General features: G+C 33.9%; 1 protein-coding gene across 1 annotated transcript in view; it reads right to left on the bottom strand.

The window, feature by feature from the left end:
- Positions 1-2,831: 2,831 nt before the first annotated feature.
- Positions 2,832-19,484, bottom strand: part of SNX2 (sorting nexin 2) — a 56,768-nt gene continuing 40,115 nt past the window's right edge. The window contains 8 exon segments of the mRNA NM_001280406.1: positions 2,832-2,991; positions 4,942-5,013; positions 5,129-5,209; positions 6,400-6,543; positions 13,581-13,786; positions 15,226-15,319; positions 15,573-15,686; positions 16,620-16,695. Of these exon segments, the coding sequence (NP_001267335.1) occupies positions 2,941-2,991; positions 4,942-5,013; positions 5,129-5,209; positions 6,400-6,543; positions 13,581-13,786; positions 15,226-15,319; positions 15,573-15,686; positions 16,620-16,695 (838 nt within the window). The 3' untranslated portion in view covers positions 2,832-2,940.

Raw genomic sequence — 19,484 nt, 5'->3', positions numbered from 1 at the left:
CCAACATTAATACAATGAATGCAGAAAATTTTACTAGATCTAGATAATAAAGAAAAAAGTTTAAGGAGTAGCAACAATGAAACAAAGGTATTTTGAGATTAATATATTAGTATAAAGCTGAATACTTGAAAATAGTTCAGTAGAAAATACAATCAAGGAAATCTATGTGTTAGTCATATTTTTACACACATTTTGTCTTGTTTTACTTAATAGAAGTTCTTTGATTAGAATTGTTTTCCAACATATTTATATTGAAGTTTGATATTTTAAACAAAATATTTTAAAGTAGAAAGGCACTTCAGGAATCAAGAGTTTTATGTACTTGTTTTATAGATAAGAGATTTAAGTGATATGCCCAAAGTCATACTAAATGCAACAAGACTGAACAAATGTATGCTGATCCCAAGTTCAGCTTGTTTCACAATATTTTGCTGCCTTGGTCTTTAACTTTTGATCTCATTAAAAAGACAAACAAATGTTAAATTCAGACCTATCCAATGAAAAGATTATATTATTAGCACTATTAATGTTCTTGTTTTATTTATTTGGGATGAAAGCATTTTTATCTGAACAGGAGAAGTGAAGATTGATGGGTGAAGTGTTGAAATAATTAAATCCTGTTTAAATACTGGTGGGTATCAGAGGCTCATATAATACTTGAAATTTCCAGCACACTCATCTTTTAGTAAATGTGGGCAAGGGAAGTGGAAGTCTGGAAGGGAGTCTAGAGTTTAATCAAGGCTGAAAATATTTATTATTTTACTTGGAGGTACTGAATATTCTAATGTACCACATCTGAATGGAAGATTTTAATAATAACTTGAATAACTATCCTATGTGTAAACTATACCTTTGTAAGTAATATACCTGTGGATATAACACTAGGACATCATTATAGTGAAACTATTCCTGGTAAGCCTATCTTTTGCTCAATATTAATGGAGCAACAAGATAGCATCTGATATGTATTACTATGAATTATTCATTTCTGAAAAGTATTCCCAGAAGCAACAAAAGATGATTGTACTATTTCTGCTTCAGTTTCTTTTTAGAAGAGCAAACTTTTGTTTTCCCTGTTCAACTCATCAAGTCTTCATTTTTTTTAGAGACAGGGTCTCACTATGTTGTCCAGGCTGGCTGTAGGTTAGTGGGTATTCACAGGCACGACCATAGTGTACTATAGCCTCAAACTCCTGGGCTCAAGAGATCCTCCTGCCTCAGCCTCCCAAGAAGCTGGGACTACAGGCATGTGAGTCACTGTGCCTGGCCCATCAAGCCCTTATTATTAACCTATTATGTATCAGCCACTCTTCTGGGGTGTGGGAGTATAAATATGAATAACACCTATAGAAGGCTTAACATTTCAACTAAAGCAGAAGCAAACACATGTTAAGGATACTTCGATATATAAATTGTATCCAGTGACTCACTAGAGATGACTTAGTTACACATACCATATCTTCTTCCTATGGAAGGGACATGTGGTGGTTAAGCTCAAGAAGAAGGGTGTTTGTAAGAATATTTTTTAAAAAACAAAAATAGCTCTAGACACCAGTCATCTTTTTTTTTTTTTGAGATGGAGTTTTGCTTTTGTTGCCTAGGCTGGAGTGCAATGGCATGATCTTGGCTCACTGCAACCTCCACCTTCCTGGTTCAAGCGATTCTTGTGCCTCAGCCTCCCAAGTAGCTGGGACCACAAGCACGCCCCACCACACCCGGCAAATTTTTGTATTTTTAGTAGAGATGGAGTTTCACCATGTTGGCCAGGCTAGTCTTGAACTCCTGACCTCAGGTGATCCACCCACCTCAGCCTCCCAAAGTGCTAGGATTACAGGTGTGAGCCACCGCACCCAGCCATGACTTAAATTTTCATCAGCATTAAGGATTAGATAACAGCTGTCTAAGTAGCATACAGAATGGGTAAAAACATTGCCCAAAGCAAACTAAATTTCACTTTACTTCAAATTTGCTTTGTGTTGTGCTTGCTTATTCATCAAATCATGGTATATTTTAACATGGTACCATTCCTTGTCAACTGTGAGCACAGATGATATACTTTTAGTTTAAAAGAAAAAAAACCAAAAGACAAGAATAAATTAAATATATGCAAAGTACAAGATTCTGAAGATAACGAGAAGATGAACAAAATCCATGGGACTTGTAAAAGTATATAAATACATTTTTTTCCTAATTCTTAAATTGGGCACTTGTAATAGAGATGGTTAAAAACAAGCAAAGACAATTATTCTCTTCTTTACCCAAGACAATCAAGAGTCAAATGTTCTTTGATTTATGATGGTTTCATAAGAAAACTTAAGCTTCATTTAGTCATTTAATGAGTTCAGCTTTGTCAATTAAAATAATTAAGGAATCATGGCATCACCTATATACATCTAGAAGAAAAATTTCTTCCTATTAAAAATGCTTTGAAAAGATTCCTAATGTTTAAATACCCAAATAATTTGTTACTAATATTTCACAAGGAATATCATTTTATTACTGTAATCACAAAATCGTAATTTCTGTACAGGAATGTATAAGTGAACATTATTCAAAGCATTGGTAATTCACTTCATAAAGAGGGTAAACATACTACAGAACACATTGTAAAGAAAAAATATTGTAAAATTTTCTGGTCTTGCAGTGCACTATTTAGTGCAAGTATTTAAGACACAACAGTGTTCAATTCAGCAAAGTATTGCAGAATGTCATGCCACAGTCCACTTAATTCAAAGAGGGTCAGGACATGCAGCTTGTAATAAAATGTCAGTGTGTGTGTGTGTGTGTGTGTGTGTGTGTGTGTGTATATATATATATAAAACCACATGTAATTCATAAAATATATAGTGGTTTATTTAGATGGTTTTAAATGATTTCACTGTGGAATTCAGCATAACTGGAACAACATCCAAGGTCTTCTTAACGGCAACAATCTTATTGCTAGGCAATGGCTTTGGCTTCAGGTAGGAATGCTTCCCAGTATTTTATCAGCTGTGAATGATAATTAAAATATAAGTTATTCTCATTACCTTTTTGTCATTTATATGCATATATCCTGTACAGCATTAAAAAAAAATCTACATAAGCCGGGCTGGGTAGCTCACACCTATAATTCCAGCACTTTGGGAGGCTGAGGTGGGTGGATCACCTGATGTCAGGAATTCAAGACTAGCCTGGCCAACATGGTGAAACCCCGTCTCTACTAAAAATACAAAAATTAGCCTGGCAATTTGGCGCTTGCCTGTAATCCCAGCTACTGGAGAGGCTGAGGTACAAGAATCGCTTGAACCCAGGAGACAGAGGTTGCAGTGAGCCAAGATCACACCACTGCACTCCAACCTGGACAACAGAGCAAGACTCCATCTCAAAAACAAACAAACAAACAAACAAACAAACAAAAACAACATTAAAAAACCAAACAAATAGCTAACAATGACTAATATTTACTAACGTCTGGGTTTTTTTTTGTTTTGTTTTCTTGAGGTGGAGTTTCACTCTTATTGCCCAGACCGGAGTGCAATGGTATGACCTCGGCTCACTGCAACCTCCACCTCCCAGTTCAAGTGATTCCCTGCCTCAGCCTCCTGAGTAGCTGGGATTACAGGTGCGCCACCACGCCCAGCTAATTTTTTTGTATTTTTAGTAGAGACGGGGTTTCTCCATGTTAGCCAGGCTGGTCTCAAACTCCTGACCTCAGGTGATCCACCCACCTCGGCCTCCCAATGTGCTGAGATTACAGGCATGAGCCGCTGCGCCCGGCCAATGTCTGGTTCTTAAAGGAATCATTTTAATTTCCTTATCTGAAGTCCGTCAATATATTTCATATATAAATTATTTAAAACATTAATTACTCCTGGCTACTTTTAGTTTTTGATGTAAAATAATAGAGTTCTTTTAATGTACAATTTTTTGTTTTATGCAAAATTCTACACAGAACAGTGTTACCATATATTAAATAATACAACTACAATGACCTTTTCCAGCATAAAGTGACAGGATTTCCCAATTCAGAGCATATTGACAGTTTATGTTATTGCTAGACAAAAAAAAATGGGATATAAGGAGGAAGAAAAGAAAATACTGAACAAGAAAAAAAAAAAGGACTGGATAGAATTAGCTGTCAGTCTTCCTTGAATAGTCCAGAGAACAGACTGAAATATCAACTGAAGTCATGTTGAAAACAATTCCTTTAAAAACAAGCTTATATGACTTATTTTCATATTTAAAAAAATTTAACTTTATGAGCTGTTTAAATAAAAATTAAACACAATTTGAAGACATCATACCACTTAATTCAAAAACAACCTATTATGTTTTACACAAATGACATTCTAGATCCACATATTTTAAAACTGGAAGGAAAAAATCCTTCAAGATATTAAATTACTTGACCTGTTACTCTAATTTACATTAAAATATACAGGAAAATTTTCTGCGATTATCTTTTTATTTAATATACCATTAAAATCCATGGTAAATAAGATAAATGCCCCTTGCAGCATTCAACCACCACCAAACCCAAACAAAATAAAGCAAAAATGAAAACAGTACAGTTTTTTTTTTAATTCTGAAAAAGTGTTTAGCTTAAGTTCTATTTGTTATGGAAGAGAAGAACTTACTATGAGAATTTACTCAAACACGTCTGACCAACAAGGAAAACAAACTCGAAAGACAGTGAAAGGGGAAAGTTGCCCATGAGGTTTCTGATGGCCTAAAACTGGGAAAAGTCTATCTCTGCCTTAGTGTTAAGCAGAGGCAAAAAAAAAAACCTGAGATAGTTTCCAATTAGTTTACCCTTTTATCCTTTACCATCACTGGCTTTCTGTCTTCCATTTCTTATTCTTGAGTTTAAATGCCCAGTTCATTAATCATCTTTTTAAAATAAGAAAGTATACCAAAAACAAATTCTAGAAGTTTAAGTTATAAACAAAAATGGCTTACCTGTTGTTGTGTTTGAACTAGTGATTCTAAGTACTTGATGATAACGGTTTTAAAATCCTTCACTCGTTCTTTCTGTTGAAGTACATTTTAAAAAGTCCGTTAGTAGAAAGCTAAATTCAACTTTACCACAAAATTGCAGCAAAATGTGACCATGTTGTTAAGATAAATGCAAAATTATTATACATGCCTCAAATCTTCCCACTTCTTTTCGAATCGTTTTAGATATCTGTTCAAAATCTCTTTCCCCTTGTTGCACTTTCGCCTCCCACTAATAAAAACAAACAAAGAAATATTTTATGCTTATCTCAAAAAAAAAGTATAGTACTGTCAAGACTGCTCACTTAATTTAATCACAATGCCTGAAAATCCTGAGAAAGCTCAATATTGGCAATGCACAATTTAGCATCAACAGAAATTGCATTTAACTTTCAACCAATAGAAATGCATGTTAGCTTAATTTCCTTTAATATTCCACAGATTTGCTCAATATTAAGATATTTCAATACTGTACTTAATAAACTACAATGTCCAAAGCTTAATTAAATATAACTAAGAAGAAAGATTTTGGGCATAAAATTCACCACAAAATAAATTATCAGTGCTATAGTGTAATTTTCTTAATTACTTTTTTATATCAATAATTATTTCAGAATATATCAATACTGTTAAATCCAAGGATATGTGTTTTTCAAAATTTATAAGCTGATGGAAATATTTTAAATTAGGAAAATTACATGATAAACATTTTAAAAATATTTTTGTAATGGTAAAATGACCAGATTGGAAAAAAATGTGGAATTATGGTCTACTGAAGACCATCAATAAATATTAAATTCAGTACAGAAACAACAAAATGTTGTGATTAGTGAACAATGAAACAACTAAAATAACTGAAGATTTAAGCAATGAAATGATATTTTCCCCACTATGTAACCAAAACACTGGTACATACTCTTCAAAGGGCAGGTACATTTATTTTTAGTAATATAAAGGTTGTCCTACCTCTTCAATTTCCTTATTGAAGCATGGTAAGAAAAGTGTATAAATTATAATAAACTTATACAAATTCACTAAAATACCATATATAATACATATATATGGGGGATAATGTTGCCTGGACAGCTAAATGTGGGAGAGATCTAGCTCTAAAACCATTTTTAGACACAAAATAATAATCTGAAATAAAATTAACCATCTAATAAAAATGTGTAATTATTAATGTAAAGGTTAATTTTAGCTGTTTTCCTTGTATGCTTCTTTATCCATTCCATAAGTAATGAAGGGCTCTGGAGATTTTAATAATAATGATCAAAATGTTAAAGTAATTCTAACACAGTTCATAAAAATATGCAAAAATAGCTACGTGTTGAATGGTTTAGAAAAAAATTATGAAAAATTATGTATATATGAATGACTCATGCAAAACTTAAGTAAAGAGATAAAGCATTTAGTAATCACCTCTCTTATTTCATTTTTAGCTTGCTGTATTTTATCTGGTTTGTTAGCAACCATCATTTTTGCTTCAGCTTCACGTTTTTTGAGCAAAGTAATTTGAGCATCTTCCCATTTCTGCCAGCACTTCATTCGATGGTCAAACACACCCTATAAGTGAATGACATAATGCTATTAAGTAAGAGTAACATTTAAAATACTTTCATAACACTAGAAGTATTATAATACTGAAAACAATAAAACCAAGTATTTAAGTGCTATTCTAATATACTAAGATACTGAAAGTAAGTATGCCAATATCAAAGAAAATAATCTCCATATTCATTTGCTTAAAACAAAAAAACCCTGTCACTGGATGAAACATGTTCAGAATAAAAACTACATTCAAAACCCATTTCATCACTAGCCTTTAGGGCTTTAAATATGGTTTATAAGATTTATAACAGCGTTTTATGCTTTGAAGATGTCTTTAATAGGAAAATCCTAGTGTCATACCTACACTGGAAATTTTCCCGCTAAATAATATTAGAAGCATATTAAGTATTAGAAACATGTCTGAAATTGAAAAGACAAAATGGGAAAAACTCATAAGATATGTGGTAGAAGAAATTACCATAGCAAATAAAAAAAGGCAAAGCAATCAAAACGTAAAATATAACAAAATGAATAAAAAGACAGTCTTAAGATGAAAAGGGCAAAAGATGAAGAGGACTATATATATTTTTTATATATACACTGCAGAACTAAAGAAATAGACAAAAAGATCCTAATACAATAAGTCAACCAAATCCATGACTTCTCTCAAGGAGTCTGGCAGAGCAAGGGCAAGTGAATAGAGAAAAGAAATGAAATATGGACAAATTAGTGTAATTAGAAGTCTCATGAAAAAAATGATGGATAGGATGGGAGAACCCACTAAGAATCCTCTTTCTGGCTTGATGTTAGAGAAATATTAAAATTATTTTAGTAATTACTAATCAAACATGAAGTAAATGTTAATAAATTGGGTGAACCAGGAAGCACTAAACCCGAGTTATTTTAATTTATTCCAAATAAAAAACTTTTTGAACCATGAAGCAGTAAAAATACATGTTCCTATAGGGATCTGAAGAGAAAAATATGTAGGTAGTATATTTTTAAAAAGCAGGCTTTGGAGAAAATCAAATTTGGTTCTAATATTAGTTTTGTCACCGTATGACCATGGGTAAATTCACTGAACTTCTCCAAGCTGTAATGATCCCAAATATGAAAGGTGGGAAGTGATGTCTACATTTATGGATTAGAAATAACATAAGGAGTATATTATTGCATAGTGACTTAACCTAGTGGATGCTTAATAATCAGTAGGTACAGCCATTATGGATTACTTCTAAATAACATACACATGTAAATGTAGTTAACTGTTAAGCTTTCTATACAAAAGTGCAAAGGATAGCTTAGTATTATGGAAAAAATGTATAACTAAAAAGCATTTATATAATATGGCAATTTTTAAAAATGTGATAATAGCATTAAAAAATCCAATCAACCAGAAACCAAAGCATTTTTCCAAAGGAATTCTTAAGGATCGTGAACATTTTAAATTAACCAGGACAACAGATATCGAGGGCAAACTGGCAGTCAAAGCACCTTATCTATGGGTATTTAAATCCACTTTGCTATATTTAATTTGTCTTCTCAGATAATTTTTCTTACATTATTAAGTGAATCTTACTGTCTCCTTTGTCTGCTTTTCTTATATTTAAAATACCACGTTTTTCCTAAAACATCCCTTATTAAAATCCAAAAGTAACATATCTAACACAAATAGATTCAGAAAAAGTCACTATCATTTAAAACAGCAGTGTTCAATCCTTTGGCTTCCCTGGGCCACAATGGAAGAAGAATTGTCTTGGGCCACACATAAAACATACTAACACTAACACTAAGTGATGAGCTTAAAAAAAAAAAAAATGTCATCAGTGTTTTTTACAATTTTCTTTTTTTTTTTTTTTTTTGAGACAGAGTCTCGCTCTGTTGCCCAGGCTGGAGTGCAGTGGCGCGATCTCAGCTCACTGCGAGCTCCGCCTCCCAGGTTCACGCCATTCTCCTGCCTCAGCCTCCTGAGTAGCTGGGACTACAGGCACCCGCCACCATGCCCAGCTAATTTATTTTTATTTTTAGAAGAGATGGGGTTTCACTGTGTTAGCCAGGATGGTCTCGATCTCCTGACCTCATGATCTGCCTGCCTCGGCCTCCCAAAGTGCTGGGATTACAGGCATGAGCCACCGCGCCCGGCCATGATATTTTAATAAAGTTTGTGAATTTGAGTTGGGCTGCATTCAAAGCTGTCCCCGGCCGCATGTTGGAAAGCTTAACACAAACGATCCCTCTCACTTCCTACACATACACACACACACACACACACACACACACACACACACACACACGACCACATGTTGGAAAGCTTAAGACAAACAATCCCTCTCACTTCCGACACACACCCACACACCCACATACACACGACCACCAAAAAGTAATGTAAGATTTTAGGCCTAGTCTTGCTTTAGGGGAACAGGGCCATATCTTTTCTTCATTTATAAATTCCTCTGTTCAGTAAAAATTTGATTCCTTAAAATATGTACCAATACAGGGAAAAAGCTAATGAACATGCCCCTTTAATTCAATATTTGCTTAAGTTCTCAATGTATACATCAACCGGCTTTTCCATTGATATGCTAAATCTAAACTAATTTGGTCCCTGTCCAATTTATTATCTCATAGTATTCTAGAACCAGGACATGTTTATTGTGGTACAGATGTAGGAGCTATGATAAGACTACTAAAGTCAGGTTATTTCAGGAAAAAAAATTAATCTTAAATATACAAATTAACTTTTTCTTCGTTTGTTTTCTTTCCTTTGTAACAAAATAACAGAAAATAAAAAAGAACCAGCACCAGTCAAACTTCTAACAATGCTGTATTAAATCAATTAAATCGTAACAATGTTTCCCTTTGTATGTCAAGATACTAATCCACTCTAGTAGAACCATTATAAGAGGGATAAGTTTACACGGATCATCCATTTAGGACCTCCATTACTCTGCTAATTTATGGCATACATTTGTATGCAAGCTGCTCTCAGTTAGACAAGATTGCAGATGTCTAACAGTTTTTTTGGCCCATCAGGAAATTTGATGCCACAATTTTAATTATTATCATATTGTAATTCAGTTAATCTGAAAATATGCTGCCCAGCTTCATGGAGTTCTGAAGAGGTGCTGAGTATTTATAGCCAAACAATAAAGCATTTAAACCCTTTGGGGAATCCATCTTTTAGTTAAATACATTTTTTTAGTATGTTTTATAAATTGGGATCCCCTACAAAAATTATTTATGAAGAGTTCTAGTGCTAAAAACATTAAGAACCATTGCCCTCAATCTCTGACCCTACTCTAGTGGTTCAAAGAAGCCCAATACATGACAATGCTTGTAAGGATACAGCCAACTCTTATAGTTCTAAATTGCAGAGACCATGTACTATACAAAAGAGGAAAACAGGCATTTCCTGACACAACGCCAGGCTTAGGCAATATTTTGAAATGGGTAAAATGTAGCTTTTTCTTTAGTGTTCCAATTCCTGATGTTTTTTGATCCTAACAATGGCTCTATATTAATCCCCAAAGTATTCCTAATTTGAAGAACTATCATCAGAAAAGTATGCTCGATATGGATAAAACCAAAGGTTAATTAATATTAAGCACCTATTCGAAATAGATAATAAGCAAACAAAAACTGGGCAAAGGACATGAAGAGTTCATTCACAGAAAAAGAAATGTAGGGCCGGGTGCGGTGGCTCATGCCTGTAATCCCAGCGCTTTGGGAGGCTGAGGTGAGTAGATCACGAGGTCAAGAGATAGAGACCATCCTGGCAAGGTGAAACCCCGTCTCTACTAAAAATACAAAAATTAGCTGGCTGTGGTGGCACACGCCTATAGTCCCAGCTACTCAGGAGGCTGAGGCAGAATTGCTTGAACCTAGAAGGCGGAGGTTGTAGTAAGCCAAGATTGCACCACTGCACTCTAGCCTGGCGACAAAGCAAGACTCCATCTCAATAAAAAAGAAAGAAAAAGAAATGCAAATGGTTTATCATTTGTAAAGATGTCTTGATTCACACTAAGTAAATGGCAACTTACAAAACAAAAAACCTTCATTCTTGGGTGGTAGTAAAAAGAAACATGTAGGTTTAGGTAGGTTAGGGTACAAAGTAAAATCTTTTTGAACAGTAATTTGGCAATACTTATTGAAATTTAAAATGCATATACCCTCTGGTCAGCAGTTCTACTTATAGAATCTTTATGTCCAAAGAGTTATCAAAACACTTGATTTTTTAAAAGACTAGACTATAATTCAAGGTATATCTAAATGTTATATGATGGAATGCTACACAACCATTAAAAAGACATCTACCGGCCAGGCGCAATGGCTCACGCCTGTAATCCCAGCACTTTGGGAGGCTGAGGCAGGCGGATCATGAGGTCAGGAGATCGAGACCATCCTGGCTAACACAGTGAAACCTCGTCTCTACTAAAAATACAAAAAAATTAGCCAGGCGTGATGGTGGGCGCCTGTAGTCCCAGCTACTCGGAAGGCTGAGGCAGGAGAATGGCATGAACCCGGAGGCGGAGCCTGCAATGAGCCGAAATCACACCACTGCACTCCAGCCTGGGTGACAGAGCGAGTCTCCGTCTGCAAAAAAAAAAAAAAAAAAAAAGACATCTACTTATGTTGATAGGGAGACCGCTCTATTAAGTGGAGTGGGTGTAAAAAGCAGACAAAGAACGCTACACACAGTATATTCCTTTTTGAGAAAGGAAGGGAGGGAGAGAAGGGGATGGAAGGAATAAATGGACAGAGGGAGAATTAGCTTCATGTACACGCATAGCTAATTCTGTAAAGACACACAAGAACCTAACAGTTTATGACTGAGGTCAGAGACTACAGGTCTTAGTTCTGCAGGCAAATTTACCTTGCTGAGCTATTAGAACTATCATGTATGTGCATTATTTTTTCAAATACAAGTGAATTAGTTTAAAATAAAGAATAGGACAAAAACAAAAACCATAAAAATTACCTGTCACCTCCTTCCATAATATCTTAATTCCTTTGTGTAGTTGATCTGGGCTAGGTTTCAGTAGAAACTAATCTTAAAGAGCTTAATTTACCTGAAGGCAACTTGACCACAGCTCTTTAACTCTTTTAGTCAATGAATCATTAATTCAGTATTTCCACAAATGTGTTCCATATATGTAAATAGATATTTGGTGGAAAATAATTCTTGTTCAAATGAATTTAGAAGCCTCTGGATTAAAATTTGTTTTCTTTTTCACTCCTAACCAGTTCTGAGCTTTTAAAAGGCATTCTGAATCTCGCAAACAGGGATACTATATACATAACTTCCCAAACTTAGCTAACTGTAATCCATCTTTTGGTGCCAGTGTTCTATAGAAAATATTTTGGAAAACATGAATATAACTGTAATTTCAGGAAATACAGTAACACAGCAAAAAGACTTAGGGTATGAGGAAAGCTATTTTTGAGGGATCAATATCCATTACACAGGCAGGCTATCACTGCCAGGGGGTCTTTTTCCAGGCTAGCTCTTATTAGCAGATACGTATTCTTTTTTTTTTTTTTTTTTTGAGATGGAGTCTCTGTCGCCAGGCTGGAGTGCAGTTGCACAATCCCAGCTCACTGCAACCTCTGACTCCCCGGTTCAGGTGATTCTCCTGCCTCAGCCTCCTGAGTAGCTAGGATTACAGGCATACGCCACCATGTCCAGCTGATTTTTGTATTTTTAGTAGAGCCGGGGTTTCACCATGTTGGCCAGGATGGTCTCGATCTCCTGACCTCGTGATCCACCCGCCTCGGCCTCCCAAAGTGCTGGTATTACAGGCGTGAGCCACAGTGCCCGGCTCAGATATGTATTCTTACAGACACTGCCCAACTCCCCTTTTTTGACCCACGGGTTTGTTGGAAGTGTCACACTTTTTTACAACAGGTCTCATGCTATTGGGTGCTCTGGTAAGAAGTGAGAGTGGGTGGGACAAATCTGTAAACTGGATCTCTGTACATCACAACCTGCCTATATATAATGAAGTATATATACTCTGACAACTGCTATGTGTATTAACATTTCTAAATACTGAGAAATTAATCACCAACAGCATTAGGAACATTTAAAACAGTAAAATACAAGTAAAATTGGTAATTTTACCAAATAAAAGAAAGCACCATTCTGAAGTGCTAACAATGCTCTAGTAATAAATGTCACCAGTTGCTTGAGAACAGAACCATCAATAAATATGCTCATTGTAGATGAGTACTAACTTGATCACAGACTTTAGCTGAAAAAATTTTGCATAAGAAAGAAACAAGATATCATTAACTTTCTAGATGTTTAAATTCAAGTTAAAAAGTAAATACCCAGTACCCCTCAAACCCCATGATAACTAATATCCATAACAAAAATTCAAAGATCTTAAAGTATCTTCTGAAACATGATACACTGGGTAACGTTCAGTTCAGTTTAACTGTCTGAAAACTGCAGATATCTGCAGAATACTAATTTTTACTAACTGGATTACTTTCTCAACTATTCAGAAATTGGACTATTATATAAGTATTACCATTCAGTAACACAATTTATGATCTAATCTAGTCCCATCTCATCTATAAACACATGGTGACTACATATTTGAGGATACAAAGTCTGATTACATCCAAATTCATGATAAAGCCCCCATTAAACATATTCACTGCAATAATCGTTTCTGGTTTTATCCTATTTATTACACAGTCAGCTTTACTAATGATAATAGAGTCCGGTGAGTAGTTTCAGTTAGTGCTAGAACGAGCAAACAAATGCTATTAGTTAGTTCCAAACTTGTATAAACAAATACATAAGTAAATGTATAATGTTTTCTATCTTATCTGTCATTCCTTAGACCTGTTAAAAACATTAATTCTATCTATTGTACTGTGCAAGTCATAGGGAAGAAAGTATTAAGTTATGTATACTTATCTTGAAGCCATTTTATTCATGCTAGTATAAGAGGAATTTAGACGTGTAAATACATAATTAATAGGAAACAAAATACTTTTTAAAGTACACGACACAAGTGAGAAGCATGCAAGAAAGGGCTTACTTTCACTGCAGCAATAAGACGAATGTAGTCACTGAGTAGTTCTGAAAACATATAAAAGTCAGCAAAAGCTTGTTCTTGATGTAACTGGTCTATCTTCTCCTCAACCTCTGCAAGCTGAGACAAAGCTCTAGATAAAGCAGTATGATCCTCAGAATTACCTAACATGGCAGCACTTTTAGCAAAGGCAGCTGTGTTGGCTGAAAGTTCTGAAATTTAAAAAAAAGTATGCAATTTTAGTGTTCACTCATAAAATTTTAAAATATTGTATTGATTTTTCCACTTTTCTCTAAATTTTACTTATTCACAAGTTGCTCAAATAATATTTTAAATTAATTAATATGAAACAATTAGTCATTAAAATGCCTCCGGCATAAATGCCAAGTGCTCGGAGATCTACTGAAAACACAGACAAATCACTGCTTATATTCCGAAGGGATGAACTATGCTTAAATCATTTAATATAAAAATCTGCCTCCTGTTTTTTCTCCCACAGTGTTCACTGTTTCTCTGCCCATTCCTAAAAATGAAATATATTTTTAATATGAGAAGAACTGGTAATACTCACAATTGATTTATACCACATTTCTGGCCTTTAAACATTTGTCATTGAAAATAATGTCTATAATTTTAATGAGAATATTATTTAGCTAACAGGAGCAAAGGTAAAATTATATACACAATTAACATAAATTTTATTGTTAGTTTCTTTGTTGTACAACAATCTCAGTAAAATATTAGAATTTCTAAAAAGATTTAGAATGTGATCATTTCAGACATTTCAAATAAAGAAAAGTAGATGTTTACAGGCTGAATACTGTCAATGACTAACAATTACACTGCCTGGAAACTGCTCCGTTGCTCTACATTATGTAAAGTTCTCCAAAAAAGCCCATTCCCTAAGAGATATATATAATTCAAATGGCAAAAGCTGTTAAAAACTACTTTCAATAATAAATGTATTAATAAGTTTCTATAATTATTTTAATAAAATGTATTGCTGGTAATGTTACATATTATTTGCTTATTAAATGTCTTAGACAATTGATATTTACATTGTTGGATTCTTTAAAAAACCAAAAAACTATAATTTCACTGTGGATTAAAATATTACAACTCAAACTTTCTATGAATTTTTAGCAAAACCTCCAGATTTTTCAATATTGCAGTTCAAAAATGAAGAAAATACTTCAAAGGGTTTTACAGGAAATAGACACACAAAACAAATACTTTCCAAAAAACTTTCAAAAAGCAATTTTCAAATCTCAAGTTTTTTTATTATAATCAAAGTTACTAATTGATAAGACCTCTTCATCCATTTAACTGTAACTATACTTAACAAAAAGTTAATCAAGTGACCAAGTTTTAATCCAAAATTCAAATATAGTTTTCTTTGTTCTTTTTTTTAGCTCACATCTGTACCAGTTAACAGTTTTCTAAGCTCATTATTTTTCTACTTCTAAACTAGATATTAAAGCAAAATAGAACAAAAAAATTTAAATAATAAAGTTGAACTAGAAAACATTGTCTTAAATGATTGTTTTCTCTCTTCTGCAATAACTTCAGAATATTTATTTTCATAAAATTTAAATAAAATATTTTCATTAGTTTTATGGTGCTAACCACGTAAGTAGTAAGGCAAACAAACCTTTTCTATGACAGACCAAGGCTTCAACACTGACATGAAGTTTCCTAAGTTGCTGATCCAGATTCTCAAATTGCTGCTGCTTTTCTTCAAACCACTAAGAAAAAAATGAAAAATGGAGCTAATTTAGGAAGAACAAACCATTGTAAATTAGGCTACCAAGAGCAAGCTAAATTCCTTGTTTTAAAGCAACAAATTAACCATGTATAACCATGGTGGCCAACTGATGTGGCTGAGAACTAAACTCAATAAGCAAATTAATATCCTATTTTCCACTTGTACAGCTTTAAAATGCAATTGTTGGGCTCATTAATTCATCTCATTATTCAAGTCGAAAAATCAGCTCTTACTGCATCCGATTCATTCATCTTGATTGTCATTTTGTTGACAGCGTCGGCAGCCTTGTTCACCATCCTCAATATTCCTGCTCCACTCAGAGCCTGTGTATTAACTGCTCTAGGCAGCTGGAATTGAATGACAAATAAGGGCAAACAAACCGGTTAAAAGCCTGGAGGTTTAACTAGGCACAAAAGTGATCCCCCATCCTCCCCCCTCCCCCCAACGTACAAATTTTAAAAAAGAGGTTGTATTTTCTTCACTCTCATACATTCCAATAGTGAGATCTAATTTCTCAAATATACTACTTGTACATTCTCAAAGGAAAACTTAAAAAATAGACTTTCCATTTGCTTTTCTTCTGCACGTTTACATTTAGATGGAACAAACACCCTGTTTGTCAAAATATATTAAGAAATTGCCAAGTACCCTAACACTGGCCACCTGTTTGCTAACAGAAATAAACTGTTTATAAGGAAAGAAGAAAGTCTTGAGAAAAATCTCCTTATGCTCAGCATTGTGTGATTTTGAGTTTTTTAAAAATTCTGCAACTCCAATAATTTAAAGAAAAAAATGCAAACTAGAACTCAAATTGCTCTTACGAGCCAAAAATATACCAAACATTTCAAATAAAAAGAGCATCATGTTTAGAATTTAGGCTCTTTCAAGTCACAAATTTGCATTTCAAAACCTTAATAAGGATACCAAAATGTAGACAAGCAAATACACATTCAACTTTCTCTTTCTCTAAAATGAAGTCTGAATAAACTTATTTCAACATGATGCCTGAGGAACAACTTAGGGCATTCAGAGTTAGACTACTTATAAATCACTCTCTTAAATCTTGTTTTAAGTGTTCAAGAAAGGGACTAATCACCCTACAAGTATCAAAGCAAAGATATTTTGCTACTAATTTAGCAGGGTAATTAAAGCACTAAGTAAAAAATAATAATTGCTTTATTCCATCTATTAACCCAATTATTTACTATATATAGTCATATAAATTACAATGACAAATAACGAGAACATTCATATACAAACATTTAATATAGAAATAATACCTCTGAACTTTCCAAGAACTGCCTTAAATCAGGATCCTGTAGTAAAGTTGGATGTTTTACTGTTCTTTGAAGATACCTAGATTTAAGAGTAAAATTGCTCCTTTATCAGTAGCATCTTGAATTACAGTTCAACAAAATGATAAAAAAATAGAAATACTAGGAAAAAAAGTGTCCTTACTACCTCCTATTAGACCACTCTCACTGTAATTACTTAGAATCTTACAGCAATTTAATAATTAAAAAGGTTTTTGTTCATCTTTTGAAAATTGATATCCTATCCAGTTTTCATAATTACGTAAAAAGAGAAATGGCAAGGGGTGGGAGTGGGGAGAGGTTAAATAACTTACCAAACTTCTCATTGCAAAGTATTATGTTGCAAAGGGGTATGTGAGTTTGTTCCATCATTTTATCTTTGGGTGGAGTCATGTTCTCAACTATAATTTTAGAGTTCTAAGAAACATATTAATATTACTATATATATTCCACTCAACCAAGTTTTAAACTGCTATTATCATCAGAATGGGGAAGAGTCTACCAATACTTTTTTGCGTGTCAGCATATTTAAATTATGATCACAATTAGCTTTAGTCCTCACTTGACAAGAACTAAATTTTCTTCAGTATTTTCCCCATACCTCTTCAAAGGTATTTATTCAGTATTTCTATTTTTAAGGTTTTGCTGTTTTTGGTAAATGTCTTATCTAATATGATACCATACAAAATCAAATAAACGAATACCACATAAAATGAATAAAAATGAAAAAGTTAGAAATACCACCATGAAATCAATTTCCCTTTATTAGAAAAGCTCACATGTGCCTGTCACCCATAATAAATTACCAATCATGACTTCATAAAAGGAAATAAGGTCAACTATTTGATGATTCTTGATTACTCATCTAATCCCATTAAAAACAACTGCTATCGGCTGGGCGCGGTGGCTCACGCCTGTAATCCCAGCACTTTGGGAGGCTGAGGCGGGTGGATCACAAGGTCAGGAGTTCAAGACCAGCCTGGCCAAGATGGTGAAACCCCATCTCTACTAAAAATACAAAAAAATTAGCCGGGCGCGGTGGCAGGCGCCTGTAGTCCCAGCTACTCAGGAGGCCGAGGAAGGAGAATCATTTGAACCTGGAGGGTGGAGGTTGCCGTGAGCCGAGATCCTGCCACTGCACTCCAGCCTGGGTGACAGAGTGAAACTCCATCTCAAAAAACAAAAAAACAAAAAAAAACACCTGCTATCTTTCCCCAAGTTAATAACCATATGCAGTAATATTTCAGTTATAATATTTTTCCTCACAATAACACATTTATTTCTTTAGCATAAATGTAGTCAGTAATTTCTTCTACCTTTTTATAAGATTATAAAATATGCCTAAAATTAAGGTTTCCAAAAAAGTGATAATCTTCTCTAAAGTCAAATTCTATACATTGATAAAAATGACTATTTTATCAGTATCAAAATGTTAACTTCTGTTTTTATATATTTAAATAAAATATACAGCATACTAAACTTCGTTTTAAGTCAGTAGTCCACATAAGAAGTCATTATACTAGAACCAGAGCATTTAACAGGTATCTTCGATACAATCTATGCTGGGTTTAAAAAAATTTTTGCTACCTATATTATGAAGCCAAAAAAGGGATGCAGCAAGAACACTAATCCTGCAGGTTTAAGAAATGTTGGTATTTCCCCACTTGAATTTGACTTACAATTTTAACACTGAAGTTCTCTCACAATATATCAGATAAGTTATTTCATTGTTTAGACTGAGTACTACTTGAAGGCAGTTTGCATAAGTTGCTCATCTCAGTGCATACAACAGCTAGGTAATAGCAGGCACTCAGATACTTGTAAAAAACAAACAAAAACCCAAGAAGGACAAAACATCTAGTACTTAACCTCTAAGAAATATTCTGGCAGGGTGAGGTGGCTCATGCCTGTAATCCCTGCACTTTGGCAGGCAGATCACGAGGTCAGGAGTTCGAGACCAGCCTGACCAACATGGTGAAACCCCGTCTCTACTAAAAATACAAAAATTAGCTGGGGGTGGTGGCATGCACCTGTAGTCCCAGCTACTCAGGAAGCTGAAGCAGGAGAATTGCTTGAACCCGGGAGACGGAGGTTGCAGTGAGCCGAGATCGCACCATTGCACTCTAGCCTGGGTGACAGAGCGAGACTCCGTCTCAGAAAAAAAAAAAAAAAGGAAATATTCTAATATTTCAAACCTAAGTGGAAATACCTTGCATCATTTATATTCTAAAACAGCTTTCCAAAGTGAGTTCTGTAGAATACTAGTCTCACGTACTATTCCATGAAAAAGAATGATTCCATATCAAGAAAGTTTGAAATATATATATATTCCTGTCTTTTAAAATTCATATCAAACAGCATTTTATTAAGTGTTGTGAGAACTCCTACAGAAAATAACCCTAGTTTATTTTTAGGGTTTTAAACATAAGGTAGTTAAACATAGTTTAACTTTGTTAAATCCTATGTTGACAAAACTCAATTGACTATAGATCTTTTTCATTCTACTACATATTAGCATTCTGAAGAATCAATTTTGAAAAATGATATTCCAGAAAAAGAGAATACAACTTTCCTTCTCAAGGACAACATAAAATAAAGCTAAATACATACACTAAAAAATATATGTATGCTTTTTTTAGTTTATATATGTTTCTCATATATAAGCTTATATGCTTTTATATATATGTTTACATAATGTTGAAATTAAGAATAGAAACATAAAATGGATTTTAAAACAATAAATATTTATAAACATATGCCAATTCGGAATTAAGACCAGAGATGGTTGTAATACAAAGGAAAGACACAGGACAAAAAGGGTAAATGAGTGTA

Source organism: Pan troglodytes, chromosome 4 (assembly GCF_028858775.2).
Source record: "Pan troglodytes isolate AG18354 chromosome 4, NHGRI_mPanTro3-v2.0_pri, whole genome shotgun sequence".
Taxonomy (NCBI): domain Eukaryota; kingdom Metazoa; phylum Chordata; class Mammalia; order Primates; family Hominidae; genus Pan; species Pan troglodytes.
This window is presented reverse-complemented; position numbering and strand designations above follow the sequence as displayed.